This window comes from Gymnoscopelus braueri (assembly GCF_963280865.1).
Source record: "Gymnoscopelus braueri genome assembly, chromosome: 8".
Classification (NCBI taxonomy): Eukaryota; Metazoa; Chordata; class Actinopteri; order Myctophiformes; family Myctophidae; genus Gymnoscopelus; species Gymnoscopelus braueri.
The window spans coordinates 16,373,743-16,396,869 of NC_137609.1; the positions used below are offsets into that span (position 1 = coordinate 16,373,743).

A 23,127-nucleotide genomic window follows, 5' to 3' on the forward strand; every position below is an offset into this window, starting at 1 on the left:
GATTTTTTTTTTACTATTTCAGTTCTTACTCAAACACCAGTGAAGAGTTATATTTGCAGGTCATCAATCCACATGAGACGGATTACTTTGGTGAAGGCGGTGTTATGTGCCGTGATCATTTTATTTTGGTGGCAACTGTACACGCTATATTGAAACCGAATCCAATAAAATTACTACCCACTGCCTTTTTAACAGTCCATCAACGCTAATCAAACGCTTTAGATCTCTTTTACAGAGATGTGAGGCTGGGGAACTAAACAGCCATTGGAGAGCATGGGAGGGCATAGCAAATGGCCATAACAAATCTGCCCTAGTTGGCTGAGAGGGAGGTATCAGGTTTGAGAAGTGTGCTCAAAATTCTAATTTAATTCAGTTTCACATAAAAAAGAAAAAAAACCTTCAACTCAGGGAATCTCCACAATGTTGCCTTCTCTCCATCGCCCAATAAGAAGAAAGAGAAATAAGATGAAAGGAACGGCTTTCACACTTGATGGGTGGGGAAACATGGCCTGTAGAGCGACTTATTGACGACATGTCCTAATAATACAGTATATTGATGTGACCTGATTTTAACCACTTTCAACCTAGCGTCCCTATTTTGGGCATGTCATTATAGGCGCAATTTTGACGTGTTGTGAGCTTGTAGATCAGTTTTTTTTGGTGCTTTTTTAAAGTGTTTAAATAGAATAAAGTTAATTGTATGTGTTTAAGTTAAATGTTCTCAAACAGAAACTTTTGTCAAATTTAAGTTTTTTATCAAAATAATTACAACATTTAGCACTTAATTTCTTTTATTTAACAAAATATCGGTCAAAACATCAGTAATCGGTGGTCTAATGCTGCGTTCACACCGACAGCTACAAAAGGCTGAAGGCGAGTGAACGGGCCTACAACCGGTCTCTACACGCGATCTCGGGCGGTGCCCCCATAGGCAAATTCAAAGGGCAAAATTAAATTAAAATTGTTTTCTTTTGCTGATGGGTTCCCAGATTGCAGTTGAAGCGTTGATCACGCTCCTTGATGTCAATATAAAGCCTGGGGTTCAAAAGAACACAGAACTGGCTGACGGAAATAATTAGTTTTCTCCCCATTACAAGCAGGAATCGTGTGAAGAGAGAAGGTGAGTGGAAATGGTTAAACAGCACTTGCTTGTTTTTAGTGGTGGAAAAAGTACTAATTTTTTTTTACTTAAGTAAAAGTATCAATACTGCAATTTCGAAAATACTCTGTAAAAGTCCGTAATTCAAAATGTCCTTGAGTAAAAGTACAAAAGTTTTGCCATCAAATATACTTTTTGGGGGCACGGTGGCGCAGTCGGTAGCGCTGTCGCCTCACAGCTAGAAGGTCCTGGGTTCGATTCCCGCCGGGGACGCTGTGGGTGCTGGGGGCGTGTCTTCTCCTCCGCGTCATCAGCGCCCATACCCTAGGTGGGGTTGGCGAAAGGGCCTACTCTGTGTGGAGTTTGCATGTTCTCCCCGTGTCTCCTAGGGTAGTTAATACCCTCACAAAAACATGTAGTAATCCTGGTCGCTATACCGCCTCCCCCATGACAGCCGGGGCGCCTGATGGAGGGGAAAGGAACTGGTTGGAATAACGTGTTCCTTCCATGCGCTACGTCCTACTGGGGAAACTCCCCCCTGTCAGGTGACAAGAAGGTCAGTTGGCTCTCATGCATTGAAGGAGGCATGAGGCATGAGCTCTGGGCTCCCTAGGCTGGCGGGGGGAGTGTAGCGCCCAGGATCACTTAGATAATTGGCACCGGGTGAAAAAGGGTTACAAAATCGTGGGATAAAAAAAAATATGTGAGCTTGTAGATCTGCTATTTTCTTTTTTTATCTTAAATTTTTATCCCGCGATTTTTGTAACCCATTTTTTTCACCCGGTGCCAATTTCCTAAGTGATCCTGGGCGCTACACCAGCCCTACACCAGTATTACACCTGTCCCCCACAGTAGGGAGGCCAGGGCCGAGCTCATGCTTCCTTCAGGCATGAGAGCCAACTGACCTTCTTGTCACCTGACAGGGGGGAGTTTCCCTGGTTGGACGTAGCGCGTGGAAGGAACACGTTATTCCAACCAGTTCCCTTCCCCTCCATCAGGCGCCCCGGCTGTCATGGGGGAGGCGGTATAGTGACCAGGATTACTACATGTTTTTGTGAGGGTATTAACTACCCTAGGAGACACGGGGAGAACATGCAAACTCCACACAGAGTAGGCCCTTTCGCCAACCCCACCTAGGGTATGGGCGCTGATGACGCGGAGGAGAAGACACGCCCCCAGCACCCACAGCGTCCCCCGGCGGGAATCGAACCCAGGACCTTCTAGCTGTGAGGCGACAGCGCTACCGACTGCGCCACCGTGCCTCCTAGATCTGCTATTTTTGGTGAGGACTGCTACAGTTTTTTGCAGCCAGCGGATTCTAAAAAACGTGAGTGCTGCGCCTGTCACTCACTTTCAGGACCCTCCCCGTAGCCCGCACCGCCTTCTGCCTTGAGCACCATGGTGCTTCCTGAGTCTTGGGACGGTCCGCCTTCGACTCACCCGATTGGACAGAGGGGAAAATCAGCTCCTGCCTCCAGCAGTTTTCTGCTTCAAATGGACAAGTCGTGTAGAGCAGATAAACGCACGGTCTGCGCGACAGGCGGAAAGATCCGCTCTTGCGTGAATCCACGCATTTACATTGACAAAGCATTGGCAGATTCTGCCCCAGAGGTAAAATAAAAGTGCGGTGGGAGCGCGCCCTAACAGAGTATTTTTACTCTTCTTCCACCACTGGGGGTGGGGCTATATTCTCTTCTGCTGAATGCACTGTAGCCTGCAAAGCTATTAAACCGCTACGTTTTTTAATAATATCATCATGTGCATATACAGTAGATGCAGTCTGCAGTTGTCGGCTTTCTGTCCAACGTTATTAAAGTGCATAGAAAAATAGTTTAAAGCCAAGAAATGAACTTCCTGGACTGCTTTGAACTCACCATAACCCTCTCCAGTACTTGAGGAGCGTACAGGAGAAACAGCACACTATTGTGAGGGAGTGCATATGGGGAGCACTTACGGATTAAATATGATTCAGGCTCAGCTTCTAATCATCTGACTCATACAGGATACTGTACAGAAATCTCACAACTGTGTTTATGACAAATGTTTCCACCAAATTGAAAATCCCTGCCTATGCGGTGATCACTTTCCCACTTTTTCCATGCAAAGAAAAGGACACAAATGAAAGGATTATGGTTACTCAGAAAGATAGCACACAGTTGGAGTCTCTGGAGAGTGTATTTAAATGGAACTTTAATGCCAATGCATTTCCATTCAAACCTTCTGATAATGCAACGGAAATTGCAGGATTTTAGACTAAAAGGATACCGCCCATTAGGCGGAGGCTGATTATGCACACCAAAGAGTTCTGTTTTGCATAGTAAGTCCATTAGGAGCTTAAAAAGTAATGTACACCGTGCAATTATTTTAGGGTGTCATTGCCCTCGTCTGACAAGCAGTGATCTCGTAATTTGGCACGCTGTGTTGGGAATTGTTAATCGTGGTTGTAAATTCTGATGGCTTATAAAGTAGGTAGATGTCGGGCCCTCGCTATCCAATGGACATGATCCTGGTGAACTCCTACCACGTCGTTATCGAGTGCGTTCTGACCTCCCCCACCACCTCTGCCCAAACACACAACACACACACGCACACACACACTCACACACACAACGCTGCGGCATGCTGCAGGCTGTAGCCACTCTGCTGAGTGGATCATTGGTTGTCTGCCACTGCCAATCAATGACCCGCACGCCAACAGAGACACTAACCCACCCACCCCAGGCCTCTCAGCATCAAACTCCCGTCCATCACCATCTGGTCTGCATGCACGCCACCTCCGCAGCTTCCACCCGAAGTCATCCAGCTTCTCGATAATCCCACCTACGGTTGTTGGCCCCCCACAGCATCCCTCCTCCTCCTCCTCCCCTCCTCCGACCACAATCACAGCACTGCTGATTCGTGCTGAACTGCACTGCACGGGCAGTTTTGGCACCAAAAGACTTCCATGGCTGTAACACATTCACGTCAACGCTGCACATCGTTGTTTGTCTTGTCCTATGCTTCATGTCCTATGCATCATGTCCTATGCTTCATGTCCTATGCACCAAAACCTATTCCTGTATACTACATACAGGAAATAAAGTACGTTTCTGAGTTCTGATAACACATTGACCGTATCGCTCGCCACTGTGTCATTTGACATCTCAGAAAATGAGTGCAGAGTTTATAACAGAAAAGTGTTATCGTTTAACCGAAACCTAGCATCCCTAGTCTGTGCAACATTTGACAAAAAAAAGGCTATCATTCTGCAAAAAAAAAGCAGATCTACAAATGTACAAAGCGGCACACCACTTACACTTCACACTGTGAGCGTGTAGAGCGAGCGGCTATATTTTCAGTGAAGAGATTTAGTCTATAGGGAGAAAACGGGGGCCGAGGATAGAGCCCTGGAGAACCCCGGTCAGTGAAGCACAGTTTAAGCGGTTAACTTCTTTTGAAAGTCAAAGTTAACTCTCCCTCTGTGTCCCCGGGTGACTGCGCCTGTACGCATGGGCGACATAAAGTGCCCATCACCATACATGCATGCAGCCCCATATGGGGTTGTGTTCAGGGTGTCTTACTCTAAGCACTCCAGAGAGCAGCGTCTATCTGAACTGCTACAGTAGATACACTTACTCAGGGCCGGTGCTCATGGAAATATAGGCCTATATAGCCTTATCTCATAGACCCAGACAAGGCCACATGGGAAATACCGCAGTGTGGATGTGGGAGGAGACAAAAGAGAGTATATTGGCCAGCCGTACAGTTGGCCAGCAGGACATTGAGTTAGATTCAAGGTAATTACTGGAGTTACTGCGGAGTTAGGTGCTTATTTCAACCAGCTGGGGTCCAAACTCCTCTGCCTGCCTACACAGTCAAATCCTGAGTGTTAATTTAACTCTGAGAATATACAAAAAGTATTTTTACATTCTCTTAGCTACATATGGATAAAAAACACTGTGTACATTTTGAAAGCCTGAAAATAGTCTCTAACAGCTGTTGGAAACTTAAAGGACCACTTCACCCATTTTCATTATAATTGGTCCTCACTAATGCTTATTATAAGATGGCACCATTTATGTATACTCAGTCTGTGTCTGAAAAGAGGGCTGTGGACAGTTCACAAACCTGCCTACCAGTGACATCATCTGTAGGTAGGTTTGGTTTGTATTTATGTTTTTATTAATGCAAGAACAACGGCTTCTATTTCAGCATGCTAACTTTCCAGGTAGGGAACAGTTGTAGATCATAATAATGAGCATTGGTGAGGACCAATTACATGAAAACAAGGTTGAAAATGGGTGAGGTGCTCCTTTAAGACAAGAGGCAAGACACAATTCACTCCTATTGCTCTCTCTCTCTCTCTCTCTCTCTCTAATGAAAACTGAAACTTCAGATGACATCACCGCTCTTTGAACCACGACTTTGGCCGAGCTGACCATTCGTCATCATTTGTTATGTCAACAGACGTTAGCCAACGGCTGTTGGAATCTTAAGGAGTATCATACATTACATTAATTACTGCACGCTCTCTAGTCAAGGACTATCGGCCCTAAAAACTTGCCTGCCAATGAATCACTTCCCCCGCTGTGATCAGAGCAAAAAAAAACATGTTAACTGGGCACACCTCAAACATGGCCATGCCAACGAGGAGGCGGGAATGCTCAATTCGCTCATTTATAATCATTAGCTTAGCCCTCCTGAAACGGTGCCCCCTTGCTGTCGTCAATGGACACGCACTAACCCACTGATGACCTTTTCAATATTTCTTCATTTCGGATTGGCCCAATTTCCCCCTGTGTCCCCGAGAAACCATTTCTGTTTCCCATGATTCATTTAACCATCGTTCACACCACGCCGTCTAATGGTAGTAGAAATAATGCCAGTGAGCACTTCTTTCTGGCATGGAGCAGCGTCAAATATACAGCCAATAATCTCCTGAGTGGCTTCTCATTTCCACCACACCCTCTTGGAAGTGCCGTGACACCATGTGATGTCATCACAAATGATATCTGTACCATGGAAAAGGACATGGGAGCTGTGCCCTCTGACACTCAAATCATCGCATGTACAAGATATGTAAATCATGTTAGGATCACTAATTTTGTCACCTGTGTATGATTAGCAATGTGTACCGCGAACGCAATGTCATAGCCTACTAAATGATAGTAACGATAGACTCATAAATTGAGTCATTAATAAGAATAATTCTCTTCATGTAGAGCATTTGAAGATTGTAGAAAAAGAAACAGGCAGAGAGCACTTGATTAAAGTCCCGCCCGCTTTGACACACTAATACTCGGTTTCTACTTCATTGCACGACGGTGCCACGCGGCAAAAATAGACGATCTGCAAGCTCACAACGTGTCATATCTGCGACAGGTTGTAATCTTGTAGATCTTCTATTTTTGGTGCGCAACACCGTCGTACAACGAAGCATAAATTAACCAAGATAAGTTGTGCTGGGCATAATGGGCATAATGGTGATTTCTACTGATCTATTACTGGGCTGGACAAAAACCCAGCAAAGGGCAAGATGTAGAGAAAGTAATGAGAGCCGAACCAATTTCCGTCTGACTGCCGGTGACAACATGAAAGTGAGAGGTGAAGTTAAATGGATAGAACCCATAGTGGAACATCTGAATGATCCTGGATCTTGGCCGTAAACCCGTCAAAGTTTTGAGGAAAACCTGAGAAGCATATGATGTGTGTGTGCGTGTGCGTGTGCGTGTGCGCGCGCGTGTGTGTGTGTGTGTGTGTGTGTGCGTGTGTTGGATGATGGGTGCTTTGGGCAGATCAAATACAAGATTATCTGATGGAAGGGGGGGGCGTAACATTGATGCTGACTGAGTAATACGATAAGACTAATTGGCTTTCTACCAAAGCCCTCAGTGGGAAGGATGTCTGCATGTTGCAGACTGGCCAGAGAGGCTCAGTGAATAGATGATCTTGTTTCAGTAGCTGCATGAACCTTCACTAAACCCAGCTCACGTTTAACCACTAAGACCCTCTATATTTACCCTCTATACGTTTTTTTCCCCGTACACCAAATGTCGTCGCCGAAAATAGCCGATTTACAAGCTCACAACAACGCGTCGCATTGCGAAGCATTGTGGGCTTGTAGATCTGCTATTTTAGCCGAATGTTCCCCCAAGAATAGTGACGGATACGGCTCAAGTGCTTAAAAAGGAAAAATCCTTATGGAGCTACAGAATATTTCAAACTAGGGCTGGGCAATGAATATATATATATCGAGAGTTTTTTTTTATATAGCATAAGTGTATTTTCCCAGTTTTATTTAAAAAAAATTATCCCGCGATTTTTGTAACCCATTTTTTTCACCCGGTGCCAATTTCCTAAGTGATCCTGGGCGCTATACCAGCCCTACACCAGCACTACACCAGTCCCCCACAGTAGGGAGGCCAGGGCCGAGCTCATGCTTCCTTCAGGCATGAGAGCCAACTGACCTTCTTGTCACCTGACAGGGGGGAGTCTCCCTGGTTGGACGTAGCGCGTGGAAGGAACACGTTATTCCAACCAGTTCCCTTCCCCTCCATCAGGCGCCCCGGCTGTCATGGGGGAGGCGGTATAGTGACCAGGATTACTACATGTTTTTGTGAGGGTATTAACTACCCTAGGAGACACGGGGAGAACATGCAAACTCCACACAGAAAGGCCCTTTCGCCAACCCCACCTAGGGTATGGGCGCTGATGAAGCGGAGGATAAGACACGCCCCCAGCGCCCCCGGCGGGAATCGAACCCAGGACCTTCTAGCTGTGAGGCGACAGCGCTACCGACTGCGCCACCGTGCCTAGTTTTAATCACATAAGCCTTATTTTATACTTGTTGAAAACTTTTCAAAAATATTTAAACTAGCCGATCTAAAAGCTCACAACTTGTGAGCTTTTTGATCTAAAATGTTTTTTGATATTTTTGAAAATTGTCAACTAATTAAAAAGAAAATGGATATTATCATCACAATATCGATATTGAGGTGTTTGTTAAAAATAAATTGTCTATATCGTCCAGCCGTAGTTCAAACACAGGGGTAGCCAATCAACACACAAGTCTGGGGATGTCCATATATTCTCAGCCATGTAGAGTACTCTAATGATCTTTAATAAATGAGCATCAAATCTCAATAAACTGTATGGCACCCAGTAATCCTTGGTGTAAATTTAACACAGAGTGTAAAAATGGGACCTAGTGTTAAATTATCATTGCTGATTTTACTGTGTGATTTGTGCGCTCTGCATTGAAGGTGCAAAGCAAACTAAAATCCTACGACACTGCTCAGTGGTTGCTATAAAATTATAATGTGGGTGCTGCCAATCATTGGCACATTTCCCTGCAAGGGAATGTATTGCAGAATATATGTATCTTATCTCATAGTGTCTATACAGTGCAGTACATTTTCCTTATTTAGTATGCAGACTATAACCCTTGATAGACTGCAATTCTTGATATAAGTTATTAAAACAGTAAGCAGTGCTAAGAATGGCAGGATTAGTACTGTACTCTTTAATATTTGACAGTATTTTAATTACAAATGACTAATGCAAGCCATTTGAGGCAATAAGGGCCTGATATTTAATGAGAATGAGAAGCAGGCCTATAAAACAGACCTAAAGAAATCCTCGATTTACATTAGCATTAATTTACAAGATTACATAACACTCTTGGTACTGTAGGGGCATGCATGCAAATAGCAAGAAGTACTGGCACTACAGTATCCAAATTGCAAGTCATTTGCTTCAAGCACAACGCATTCTAAGCTGTTAATGCCAACCTGTGCTGAACCATCAGCCAACTTTAAGTCAAATGTTTCCTATATTCTCGCTAGTGGCTAAAGCTCCCTCAACAAAGTTACTGAGAGGGATGATACATGTATACAAAGTCCAGTTTGGTTCCTTCAGCATTTTTGTAAAGTGAAAAACCCCTGCATAGAAGCTGAAATATGACTCGTTCATTGACACTAAAAAAGAAAGAAAGAAAAAAAAAATACCCTCAAGTTCAAAGCAGTCCATTTCATTAAAGCCCTGGCACACACATCTCTGTTGTATGGCCTGTGCCCAAAACGCTTTTAAGAGGATTTCCACACACTATGTAGCATAAATGGCAAATTCTTTTCCCCCTGCTGCTGCTGACCTTAAATAACACATTTTTGCAGAGTCTGGGGACGAGGCAGACCGAGGCGAGCGAGCAAGCGACAGGCGGGAGATAGTGTGGAAGAGAGAGAGAGAGATTCTGAACATGCACGCAGCGAGTTAGTGAGTCTTCGCAGGTCTTTCTGGAGTGTCAACCTGCAGACAGAGTAGTATAACCCATTCAGACCGGGAAAGAATCTGTGTCATTTTTTGATTTCTTTGGCTATTCAAAAATAGCAGATCTACAAGCTCGTAGCGCGGCACCGAGTGCCGCGCTACGAGCTTGTAGATCTGCTATTTTTGAAAAATCTTGAACATTTTTGCAAATCTTTGAATATATACATTTTTAAAGCAAACATTTGTGACTCAAATCTTTGCTTCTGGGGATTCTACAAATGTCTTCTAAATCCTAACAGTTTTTAAAAAGAAAACGTACTGTATGCTGCTATAATATCAGTGGTTCTCAAACCTTTTTCATGTCAAGGACCACCCAAAATGATATGTATTTGGCCACGGACCCCCATCTCAAACTATTTAGTTCGCTTGAAAAAAAAATATTGAAAGATTTGAAAAAAAGGCACGTTTTTTCCCCCGAAAATAGCAGATCTACAAGCTCATAGCGCGGCAATGAGCTTGTAGATGTAGAATGACACAGATGCGTTCCCCGGTCTTAATGGGATAAGCGAGGGAAGTGCTGGTGGCACAATCCAATATGACCCTAATGGAGAGGTGTCTTTTTATGTGGTCAGCCAGGTTGGGAGACTCCCCCAGACCTCCCCCCTCCTTTATCAGAGAGACTCTGACGGGCACTTGTTGTCCGTGTCACTCGATGTGACCTGACAGACCGGGCCTTTGGCAGCCTGCGGCCCTTCCCCATCCCCACGCGCTGCGATGTGAACGCGGGCAGTCGGTGGCGAGGAGGTGATGACACTTCCCATCAATGAGGTGGGAGAAGGCGAGGCTTGATAATACAATTGTGACACGGACGGAGGCACGGAGTGAACTACGAGAGGAGGCAGGAAACAGCGGTCAGGAAGTGGCAGTGTTCCTATGATGTGAGTCTCATGCTACCACAGCAAGGGATTCTCTGCCTTTTGAATTCCAAGGCAGGGACGTCATTTGGGGTCCCAGTGAGTGGATGGCAATTGCCACCCCCTAGCATTCACATTTAAACTCTTCAGTTAAACTGTTTTTTTTTTTTGCAGATTAAAGGAGTATTTCACCCCAAAATAATCGTATTTTCTATCAATTACACACTCCATGAAGCCTTGAATTCATTTGAGATTTTTTGGTTTTTGTCGCATTCCCAAGCCAATAATTTGATGACCGCCGGAAAGATGCCAATGTCTAAGGTAGGAGACTCCGCCGGTCATCATGGGGTGTGTAATTGATAGAAAATAAGTCATATTTTTGGGTGAACTACTCCTTTAATCTAATTGTAGATCGGTGCTGAGTGCATTTCAATCCATCTACATGTGACATACAAGTTACAGATGTGTTTTCTTGTCTGCAAAAATACATTCATTATCCAACCTGGTGTCCCTATTTTGGACATGTCATCACAGGCAAACGTTTTCTTTTCTTTATTTACAAAATACTGAAAATAATGGATTGTTGTGAGCTTGTAGATTCATTATTGTAGATTCACCTCCTAGTTTGGTTCTGAAATGACGCCTCAAGGACCCCCAGTTTGATACCATTTTTTATCTCAAAAAGTTCTTAAAAAGTTCAAGCTATATTGAGCAGGTTGGTGCTTTGCATGGTTTCCTCCGCCATCGGTGTATGAATGTGTGTGTGAATAGGTGAACGTAAAGCACAATCTATGTAAAGCGCCTTTACCATTCAGCATTTATATTCCGTTAGGTGCTGTAAGACTGTTAGTCTTAAAGCACCTTTAACGTTAACCCATTAAAACTGGGAAAGCATGTGTGTCATTTTAGATTTTAGCGTTGGCTATTCAAAAATAGCAGATCTACAAAAAAATCCACATTGAGAACCAGTGTACTGTATGTAGACAGCAATTTTGCTGATTCTTGTCACATGACAAGGACTGAGTAAAGTTCAATCTCAAAGTAAAGCGGTGAGTATATGAGAATAACTGAGTGCTGCCAGCTGTTGAAAGTTGACAGACAATATCTGAGCACTACTGTATGTTTAGAGTAGACTGTTGCGCCTTTCTTCGTCCTTAATTCAAGGTTGGTTGCAGGTGCAGTAGTCTCAATAACTAAGAGGAACAAGAGTGGTGAAAGACTCGCACAACCACAAAAAGTTAAAGGATGACCCGGGACCCAGAGACTAGAAAAATGAACTTTTCTCTTTATTTTTACTCACACATGCTCAAAGTGCTAAGAGGGCATAAAACCCTCACCCTGACACGGACATTTGTCTTACGACCAAAACATTTGTCCTCTTAGCACTTTACACTTACTTTACAAATATTTTTTCCGCTCTCTGCCAAAGGAGTTATCCTTAAACTTCATCGCCAGAGGAAACGTTGTCACTGTACATTTCTCCAGAAAAGTTCAATGACAACGTTTCTGGACCACAAAAACGTTCAATTTTTAGGTTTACGTTGCATTTCAACGTTTAGGTTTATGGTTAGGTTTAGGGGTTAAGATTAGGGTTTAAGGTTAAGTTTAGGCACTGTTTATTGTGAGGTTAGGCTTAGGGTTAAGGTTAGGTTTAGGGTTCGTTAGTATGCAACGCAAAATCTACCTGGTTCTCATCTGCGGACCATGTTTTTTGGGGATTTTTTTTTAATCACTGTACGTTTCTGCAAAACTTACAGCGACAACGTATTCTCTGGCGACCAGGCTGGCTATGACGCAGGTGCATTGCCCTTACTGCTGAGTCGAGCTACGTCTCAGCGCTGTGACGTACGCGTGTTCCTGTGCAATAAGGACACTTGAGAAAATGCTTCTGAATATGGGTCACTGTCCTTGGCACGCGTCTCCTGCCTTTAGATTAGAGCCAGGATATTTGAATATTACAGTACAGCACACATTGTACCCAGGGCTCCGGAGCACTACACAGTGTATCCAAGACACTGGTGTGCTGCAGATGAGGATATAGCATTAACCCATGAAGACCTGGAACGCCTCTGTGTCATTTTTAGATTTGAGCTAAAAAGCATTATTTTACACTGTGGCTATTCAAAAATAGCAGATATACAAGCTCGTAGCGCGGCACCGAGTACCGCGCTACGAGCTTGTAGATCTGCTATTTTTGAAAAATCTTGAAAATGTGTGCAAATCTTTGAATATATATATTTTTAAAGCAAACATTTGTAACTCAAATCTTTGCTTCTGGGGGTCCCTGGAGCAAAATATTTTGAGATGGGGGTCCGCGGCCAAATATACATATACATTCTGGGGTCCTTGACATTAAAAAGTTTGAAAACCACTGACATAGCAACATACGTTTTTTCAAAAAACTGTTTTTTAGAAGACAACTGGATTTAGAAGACATTTGTAGAATCGGCCTCAGGTCTTAATGGGTTAATAGGGTTCATGTGTGCAATGTGCAAGACAGGGGACCTATTGGCTGAGAACACAACTGGCTCATCGAGCTGAACATTTGGCAGTATGTCAGGGACTTGGGGCAGATTTAGCGCTGAGACGCGGAGTGCAGTTTTGTTTGTATCCCTTGTTAAATTGTCACACTTTACTGGAGCGCTGAGAAGCAGCAGCGCTTCCCAATGTCAGCTAAAGCAGAGAGAAGAGCCACCCAACGAGCGGTATATCTGTGTCTGCATCATGAAAAGCCACTTATGCTAGATAACATTAATACCGCAATGCATCGTATTATCACATCACCATGGTAACGGAGCATTTGACACACTGCCACTTCATGTACAGTACGTGACACGCAAGTACACACACACGCACACGCACGCACACGCACACGCACACACACACACACACACACACACACACACACACACAGTACATCTCTAACAGAAAGGCACATGGCACCGAGAATACTAAGGGGAATTCCACAAGTAGCGAGGCTGCCCTCTCTCTCCCTGCCTGGCATGCCGTCTTCTGTCATAACAAGCCACGATCTTCAAAGCTGAAGGACTGGGGAGGAGGGAACGGTAGAAGGAATTAACGACCGATGGGGAGGAAGGCGGGTGGGGGGTGTTGGGCCTTTTTCCTTTTCTCCGGGCCTCTGATTCATCTTTAAACATGTATCCTTATTGCATCTTTAATCGTCTTCCTTGACGCACGGGGGGGACCTCAGCAGTTGGCTTCCACAGCTATTGAATTCACCCGCCATCGAGCCAGGATCACCCATGGTGCACCAACGGGGGGCTTCCTCCTCCTTCTTCCCTGACCCCGTCTCATCTCAACCACTTACAGTAACCACTTAAACCCCATATGGATAACCGGAGTCCCACAGGGTTCAATACTAGTGTCTTTTTTACTAGTGTCTGTTTTCTGTTATTGTGGGGAAAGCTTTGGCTGAAAATAGCCGATCGACAAGCTCACAACGCGACGCGTTGCGTCGCGTTGCGTCGCGTTGTGAGCTTGTCGATCTGCTATTCTCAGCGAAAGCTTTCCCCACAATACCGATGCTGGTGTTTAAGTGGTTATAAGCCCTATATACCAGTTCAAGGACCCCCGGTTTGATATGAATTACAAACCTGAGGCCGATTCTACAAATACCTTCTAAACCAGTAGTTTTCTCATTTTCAAGATTTTTCAAAAATGATAAAAAAAAAATGCAGATGTACAAGCTCACAGCGTGGCACGAAGTGATGCGCTGTGAGCTTGTATATCTGCTATTTTTTAATAGCCAACGCAAAAATCGAAAATGACACTTTCCCGGTTTTAATGGGTTAAGCCACGGACCACCATTTGACACCATACTTATTTTTTTAATCTCTGGGACCCCCAGTCTACACTATAAAATCACCACTGTTCATTTAACTCTGAGAGTGTACAAATGCTTGATCGTATGACAAATACCGAAAACAAAAGCTCACAACATACACTGTATGACTAAAACCATTACTTTTGAGGAACTGGGAAAAATAACCTGTGTTCCAATGGATCGTAAGGAGTTATCATTTAGTCACAAGCTCTTGTTAATACTCTTCATTGGTTCAATATTTATAAAACCCACAAGACAGACTTAACTGTCAACCCGGTGTCCCGATTTTTGCCTATAATTACATTCATAAAAACACACACACACACGCACGCACGCACACACACACACACACACACACACACACACACACACACACACACACACACACACACACACACACACACACACACACACACACACACACACACACACACACACACACACACACACACACACACACACACACACACACACACACACACAAAATGTCTTGCCAAACCACAGAGTTGTATGTAATGTACTGTATGTCAGTGTATAGCATACTATAGCACAAGCTGGCAACGGGAAACATTATGCAGCTGCCAGAACACTGGGAATACAGGAGGGAGACTTTAACTCCTTTCTGTTGTATCAGTCTTCTCTGCCACCATAACAGACAGACTCAGGAAGGCTGTGTTCCCCGTAGTGTGGAAGATGCTGGCAGATATAGACAGAATCATGCTCAGTTAAATGTTTCAAGAGGTAGGGGGGCTGTTACAGAGGTCCCCTCGTATTACTGGGTCTCCTGGTAACCTTGTTACTGATTCATACACGTTCTGGATCTTTTCTTTTTTTTCTTCAGTTAATCTATTACAGGGTTTCCCCAAATGTTTTCATGCCAAGGACCACCCAAAAACCCATAGCCTCTCGCTGCGGCCCCCCTATTGTGAAATGGCTTTTAAAGAAAAAATGTAATAGAAAATGTGATGTTTAACAATAATTACATGCTAAACTTTTGAATTGAAATTACATATTGTTTATATATTTATTTTGTCCGACACTTTGAAGACCACTGAACTTTTTTCTTCTTCAAATTTTTTATCCCACGATTTTGTAACCCATTTTTTTCACCCAGTGCCAAGTGCCTATGAAATCCTGGGCGCTACACTCCCTCTGCCAGCCTAGGGAGAGCCTAGAGCCGAGCTCATGCCTCCTTCAATGCATGAGAGCTAGCAAGCCGCTTCTTATCACCCGACAGGGGGGAGGTTCCCTGGTTGGACGTAGCGCGTGGAAGGAACACGTTATTCCAACCAGTTCCTTTCCCCTCCATCAGGCGCCCCGGCTGACCAGGGGGAGGCAGTATAGAGACCAGGATTACTGCATGTTTATGTGAGGGTACCTACCCTAGGAGACACGGGGAGAACATGCAAACTCCACACAGAACTTTTACACAATCTTGACTTCAGGCAATGGCACACGTCAGTGATAATAACATAAATTATCATGAGATACTGGATCAGTGCTATGGAGAGATGACAGCAAGACTAATGGCGGGTCATACTGCACATTTCAGTGAGGGAGAGTCTCCTTGAGCACAGATGTTGTTCTGATGGTGTGAGGACAGAATGCTTGGGATTCCTCGGGATGATAATTAATGGCTAGGAATTTTGTTCTGTGTAGAGAGGGTGTCTCTGTGCTGTGCTATAACTGAGTGTTGTGAGAGACACCTTTAAGCACTTGAATCCTGGCTATTATTTTCAATAAAAGCCAAAAAAGCAGATCTACGTGCTCACAATGCAATGACAAAGTATAGGGCTCAGCTGGTTCATACATTTTTTATACATTAAAAGTAATTGACATCAATATGTTGTAAACACCCCACTCCCTTCAAATCAAGTGTTTACGCTCGATTTCAGAACAGTAAATCTCTGCTAATGCTCTGGACAACAAAAGGTGTGTGTTGTAGTCTGTAGCGTTTCATGATGGATGCCTCTGTCATCTTACATCTGCATGATGTGGTAAATGCTGTGATCGTTACCAATGCTGCAGTACTTTGTGTGCCTGCCTGCCTGCAGAGCATTCAACCCGCCACAGCATGTGGTCGCCTTAGCTTACTGTGTGAGCATTGTGTGCTCTCAACGTTTACACCGTCGTGAACAATGAATGACAAGATATTTATTACAGGGTGGCCCGTAAAGGGGCTGAGTCGTCTAGCACAGGGTCCGTCTGTCTGCCTGTCTGTTCCACATTTCTTATATACACTGCCAGTAGTTCAAGAAGTACACTGAATACTTTTTTTTAAACGTTCTGTCAGTGGTGGAAAGCAACTAAGTACATTTACTTAAGTACTGTACTTAAGTGCAATTTTGAGTATTTGTAATTTACTTGAGTATTTCCAATACTTTTACTTCTACTCCACTACATCTTGGATCCAAATATTGTACTTTTACTCCAAAAACATACAATAACCACTTCAGCCCTATAAACTTTTCGGCCATTTGAAAATATCAGATCTACAAGCTCACAATGCGTCGCGATGCGACACATTGTGAGCTTGTAGATCTGCTATTTTCAAAAGATTTTTATACATTTGAAAACTTGAAATGGGACATTCTGCATAATGAGTACTTTTACTTTTGGTACTTTAAGTACATTTTGATGCCAATACTTTTGTACTTTTACTCAAGTACATTTTGAATTCCGGACTTTTGCTTGTAACAGAGTATCTCTACATTGCAGTATTGATACTTTTACTTAAGTAAAACATGTGAGTACTTTTTCCACCATTTTGTGAATACATAATCTCCCACCGTCCCACTGATACACCATATTTGGGCAGGACTGACATCATTACATAACATCAGAGAGTCACAATTAAACCATGCCGTTATTAGACACCATCTTGTTATTATTATTATTATTATTATTATTATTACTATTAGCTGTCTATAAGAGGGTCGTCTGTCTGTCTGTGTGTCCAGAGCTAATCTTGCAAACTGCTGGGTCGGTCTGTGGCAAAGTTTTTGTACACACTTCCAGCATGCCACAGAATAGTTTCTCAGATTATGATTTAGACTTTTTGAAATATTTAACTTTTTATAATTTTATAATGGAAGTCAATGGGGCTCTGATTGGGCTGAAACCTCGCCCAAATTAGGATTCATACGTCATAAATATGTTATAGACAACTGACGTCAAAGGCTGGCCACACATGAAGTCTGAGCTCCACATAGGGGCCACGCCGTCCCCATGTGGATCCAACACCAGGTGGCGCAGTTCGCTGAAAACAACCTCGCCCGTAACATCAAAAAAGACAAAAGAGCTCATTGTGAACATCAGAAAGACCAGAGGTAGCAAAGCACGCCCCCATCTCTGTCAACGGGGTGGAGGTGGAGCGTGTCACCACTCACCAGCTTCAGAGTTTTTGGGGTCCACATATCAAAAGACCTCTCCTGGGCCCTCAACACCTCTACCCTGATAAAGAAGGCCCAACCCGACGTCTGTTCTTCCCGAGGAGGCTGAAGAAAGCCCATGCACTCTAGTATCCCACCAAACTGATAAACCTTTATTTACTATTGTACCACAGCAAGCATCCTCACCTACTGCATCACAGCTTGGGAGTGGCAACTGCACTGTCTTGAGTGAAAAGACAAGTGAAAGAGTGAAATCAAATCCACCCATGACCCACCCACCCACACACACCACGAGAGACGGGGATGTAAAAACAAAGAAAAGACAGATGTAGATCGTTACGTCGATACGTAGGTACATGATATAACATGGTGTTTCTCAACCTCTAATGCACTTGTATTCCAAAACAGAAGTACTTGGTGTGCAGCCAGGAGTAAAGGCTGATTTATGCTTAGTTGCGTGCCGGTGTTGTGCACCGAAAACAGCCGATCGACAAGCTCAGAATGTGTCCCAGCGCGACTCGTTCTGAGCTTGTAGATCGGCTATTTCCGACACCGACACGAAGCTAAGTATGAGTGAGCCTTTAGCCTCCTGCTAATGGGCTTTGTTCTAGGTCAGGATACTCAACAGGGAAAAGTGAGTTTTTCAGAAACAGAAAAGGTGCACTTTAACATCCTTACTTTGCGAAGTACTGGACCGGCCAGAAGTGGAACCAGTGAAATGAAATAATAATATTTTATAGCTCAACAGCGTGTGTAAAAAGGTCAAACTGGGCCGTGGCGGCAGGGATTTTTGAGAGTCCATAACTTTTGGGAGATTGTAAGACTCTTTTCTGCTGCACTGCGAGATAACGTTAATGAACCATTTTCTGTAGCCGCAAATTGTAGCGGTGTCATTCCTGCCGGGGCTTAATGAGTTATTGAAGCCTAATTAATTCTGTGCAAATCCCTATACTGAAGTCTCTGAGAGCTTTTGTTATAATGACAACAGTCACTTTTACAACAAGTTTCATCATCATTCATCGGTTGCTCACTCATATTCAGCCTGTTTCTCGAAATTACTTTCTATATTCTTCATCACTTGGTTTCTCTTTTTGTGCATATAAGTGCGAGTCCTAATTTATTCTCTAATCAACAACATAGCATTGATGAGAGGTGCAGAAACTAAACTTAGACATGTCTCACATCCCCTAAGCTCTAATTCCACAAGAAGTGGGCCACGCTCATGAGGAATAGTAATGTTGTTAATTGTTAATTAATACACTTCATTCCCCTATTGCCATGGGGAGAGCGATCAAGTCATCTGATTAAAAATGACTTCTAAATAGGTAATGGTATAGCAAAGAATACACCCAATTAGAAACATTGCATTACAGTATGCTTAATGTATAGATCATTGTACAACCAGGTATAGATCAGGTTAGGGCTTAAGTGCCTTGCTCAGGGACACCTCGACACATTGCCGGGGCCACCGAACCCGAGACCTTCTGCTTCCTAGGCGGGCTCTCTACTCATTCAGCTATGACCACCCCTTCATTCAATTCATGAACCTTGGTTGTCAAGATGGACGTCTCTGCTGATGGAGCTGTGACAGGTGAGAGATGACACGCTACCAATGTAGACATTTGTAAACAAGTGTCAACACAAGGACTGTTCTGGATTGTAAACTGCGAGTGTGAAGCCGTGCTTTTCTCTGAAAATGTGCACTCACGCTCAGCTAGCACTTCCTGGATAAGGTTAAGTACTTAAGTACTGCTTAATAACACCAGAATATATTCTACACTGGAAAGTTTACGACCAACTTTAGTAATTAAGCCATGAAGTGCACTACAAATGATTTGTATGATCAGGTACTGAGTAAACAAAATGTGCTTTGTATGTAAAGCACCACTTGAAAAGGCCAAAGAGACTTCAATACTACCTCTTTGCCTCTACTTTATCTTGCCTGGCATTTAATTACTGCTGGCAACTTCCTGGGCTGAGAGGAATGAACATTAATGAGAAAAATGCAACATAGTCGTTTGTCTTTTCAGAGGTAAAATGGGCATAAATAGTATTGCATCTATTGGAGGTAAATACCTAATACAGCAATACAAGGGAAGGGGGCAGAGAAGGCAGGGCATATGTAACAGTATGTGGGAACCAATATTTCAATTTTAATATTAATCCTGCAAGTAGCGATGATTGGGCCCTCGCACCTAGCCTGGCATGGCCAGACTAATATCACTGTGTAGATATTAGTCTGGAATCTCTGTGTGGAACCTGCATTTCCAAGGGACGGATTAAAGAAAATTCCTCCGGTGATAACCCCGCCTCACATTTGCATACGGGGCCCTGATTGGTGCCCCACAACTTTGGGGGCAGCGAAATCCAATCACAACCGAGCGGGGCCAGCTTTAGCTGGTTTCCAGGCTACCTAGCACCCAGATAAAAGTATAAAGACTATACTTCCGATCACCAGTAGGTAGTGCTATGACTATGAATAGAATTTCAAAATTGTAGATTCAAGCTTGTAGATTTGAGTACAGACTGGAACTCTCATACAACTTGTGCAAAATGTGGAAAAAGATATGAGCATGTGGACTCGAAACACCTTTCGAGTTTCTTTTTTCATGGCGTAACATTGAAATTTGCCATGCCACTACAGCAATGAAAATTCGCAATCTTCACACTAAAGCATCATGAAGGCTTTAAGGCTTTTCTGACCACAGGTGGGTATGGTCAGCCCGCTAGGAGTACCACAAAGTATAAAACATGTAATTTCCTGTTGCCAGTAGGTGGTGCTATGATTATCAATGTTGGCACGTAGATGTGTTCAGGCTGGGACTCTCGTCAAGCGTGAGGTTTGACGCAGGCAAGAAGACGCAAACTACTTCTTGTTACATGTCCAAACATACACTTTCATAGGGCCTATATGCTAGGCCTATATACTGAGCATGTTTGAGGTGGATCTGAGGAACCTCTTAGGAGGAGATAGTTAAAGTACAACCCTTGAAATGGCAAAAAAGAGGGGTTGGGTTAACGTCATGGCACCAAAGGGCTTTTTTCTTGCCACACCAATTCGTCAATAGGCTACTTCTGATGTGTGTGCAAAGTTTTCGAGCACCTCTAGCCCTTCAAAAATGTGATTAATGTGTCCCAACAATAATCCTTTCATTACAATAGGGCCCTTGGTGCTCGGGTCCTAATAATTATAATATTATTACAGTGACTAAAACATCAGTCAAACAACTAGTTCCAAGGCTAGTACTAACTACTTATTTTAAGGCCAAATCTAAGTTTAATGGAAGAAGGGATTTTAACAGAAACCACTGACTGAATTAGTCTCATCCTCATTGTGCCATTTTGCCCTGGCTTTGCCTAAAGGACTGTTCATACCAAGCAGTGTTGCCAGATTCTGTGAGAGAAACAAGCAACCAGGTCTAGGAAAACCAGCCCAAAAGAAGCGACATGAGCACTTTAACATATACATCAGCTATTTGAAAATAGCAGATCAACAAGCTCACAACGCGTCGCGATGCGACACGTTGTGAGCTTGTAGATAGTCTATTTTCAAATAAAATATTGCGGGGAAATCATAATAAGCAGATCTGGCAACCCTGATACCAAGCACTACTGTATAACTATAAAGATATATAGTTTTAAACATCATTCTATCTCAAGTTACTCCAAGTTACTCCATCCACTATAACAAGACAATGGTGAATGATTTATAGTGTTTTGTGTGAACGGAGCTTAATGCTGGAAATGGAATGAAATCGCAATGTATGTACAGCTTTCAGGGGTCAGAGGTCAGGTCAAAGGACACTTACTTGAGGGTGAACTGCTCGATGGTGGAGTTGGGCATCAAGTAGAGGGAGATCCTGAGCGTCTCACCTGGCTTCAGGGGTTTGTCAGGCAGACGGAGGAACATGTTCTTGTCCAGCTGCTTGTCCACCAGCAGCTGCTCCTGGCTGGCCTGGTACAGGCTGATGCTGCCGATGCGCAGCAGGGGGTGATGCGACGGCGGCTCTCCCCTGGAGCCGGCGCCCCTTTGACCTTCGACGCACTCTCCTCCCACGCTGGGCTCGTGGAGGGTGTAGTAAAGCTCCGCTTGGAGGGTCTCGCTGGTGAGGCCGTCCAGGAGCCCGTCGCTGGAGCCTCTCCTCCGTCCCAGGGGGGCCATGTTGGTGTTGAACCAAGAGGCCGGCAGCTCCAGCTGGGCCAGGCACTGCGCCAGGTTGCCCCGCATCCGGCAGGAGGTTTTGGTCTCGCGGACGTCGCGGAACGCGTGGAGCCGGACGCAGGGCAGATTGTCCTGGGCCTTGAAGTCGTCCCAGTCGCGGCCCGCGATGTAGAAGAACACCTGCACCGTGGGGTTGTTCGAGAAGACCCGCGCCTGCACGATGAACGCCCGCACCTTCCAGTTGACTGTCAGTTGGCCGGGGATGTCGAGCGAACTGGCTGGCTGGAGGAGCTCCTTGGACAGAGCCTGGTCCTGGGCAAAGGGCCCGAAGCTTATGTTTATGGCAGGCAGGTCTTTTGTCTGGAACACTACAAAGCTCTCCGAGCGCTGCAGTGGGTGTCCAGAGCTAGGGGCACTGCCACCGCCGCCAACGGTCTGGCCCGTGGCCTGGGCTTCTCGCAGGAAGAACGCCAGCTGGGCGTTTGAGAGCTTGAAGTTGGCGGGGAGGTAGACATGAGGCGGCGCTGGGCTGGCGGTCGACGCCGAGGAACTGACGAGGCCGTCTGCGCCGGTCGGCGAGATTCTACCTGCAAGCGCTGGGGGGAAACAACAAGAGAGAGAAAAGTTGAAAGAGGTTAACCGTGCACTTAAAACCCATTAGTTGTTGAGCGGAGTCCCTCAGGGCTCTATACTGGTGTCTTTTGTGTTTTCGCTCTAAATTAAATATGTTTGCTGCAAATAGTCGATCTACAAGCTTACAATGCAACGCGCTATAAGCTTTCTTTCTTTTTTTACGTACCACTAATATAACAATGTTGAAAAGTGAGATTGAGAAGAAATTAAGAGAGAAAGTGAAAGACAGAGAGAGAGAGAGAGAAAGAGAGAGAGTTGTTTAGTTCAACTTTTGCTTTGGCAATGTAAATTAAGTTTTCTCATGCCAATAAAGCATCTTCGAATTGATTTGAATTGAAAATTGAGAGAGAGAGAGAGAGAGAGAGAGAGAGAGAGAGAGAGAGAGAGAGAGAGATGGGGAGAGAGAGAGATGGCGAGAGAAACGGAAGGGACAAACGGGAGTGGACAGATGGAAGGTATTCACATAGGTCAGCTCCGCTCACTGAGCCGCAAAAAAGTGGGGGATTGGGGAGAAGGTCAGCTCACACTAATCAGCTGATAGCTGGCCAATACATGTCAAGCGTCCCGGCTCCTGAGGGCGCAGGCTACCCAAAGAAACGTGTTGCAGAAGTTGCCTGGCAACTGATCGTTATCGTTGTGATGTGACCAAGTGCTAAATCATTTGGTCCTCCAATGCGATGCACGCAAAGCTCAATAGCCACTCCAAAACTTTAATACTGCAAAACTTTCAAACAGACTAAACCACAAAAGCATGGCTCATCATTCAAGGGCCAAAAGTACAGAGAAACGCTCGACTCCAGCTACAATGGCATATCAATTTACATACAGTGTCTAGTGGA

The 23,127-nt window shown here is 44.3% G+C and overlaps 1 protein-coding gene across 2 annotated transcripts in view; it reads right to left on the reverse strand.

Annotated features, from left to right (window-relative positions):
* The window catches only part of tmem132e (transmembrane protein 132E), a 461,493-nt gene that overhangs the window by 132,220 nt on the left and 306,146 nt on the right, over positions 1-23,127 (reverse strand). For both annotated transcript variants that reach the window (XM_080436344.1, XM_080436343.1), the window contains exon 2: positions 21,303-22,251. In XM_080436344.1, the coding sequence (XP_080292470.1) occupies positions 21,303-22,251 (949 nt within the window). The remainder of the gene's footprint in view (positions 1-21,302; positions 22,252-23,127) is intronic.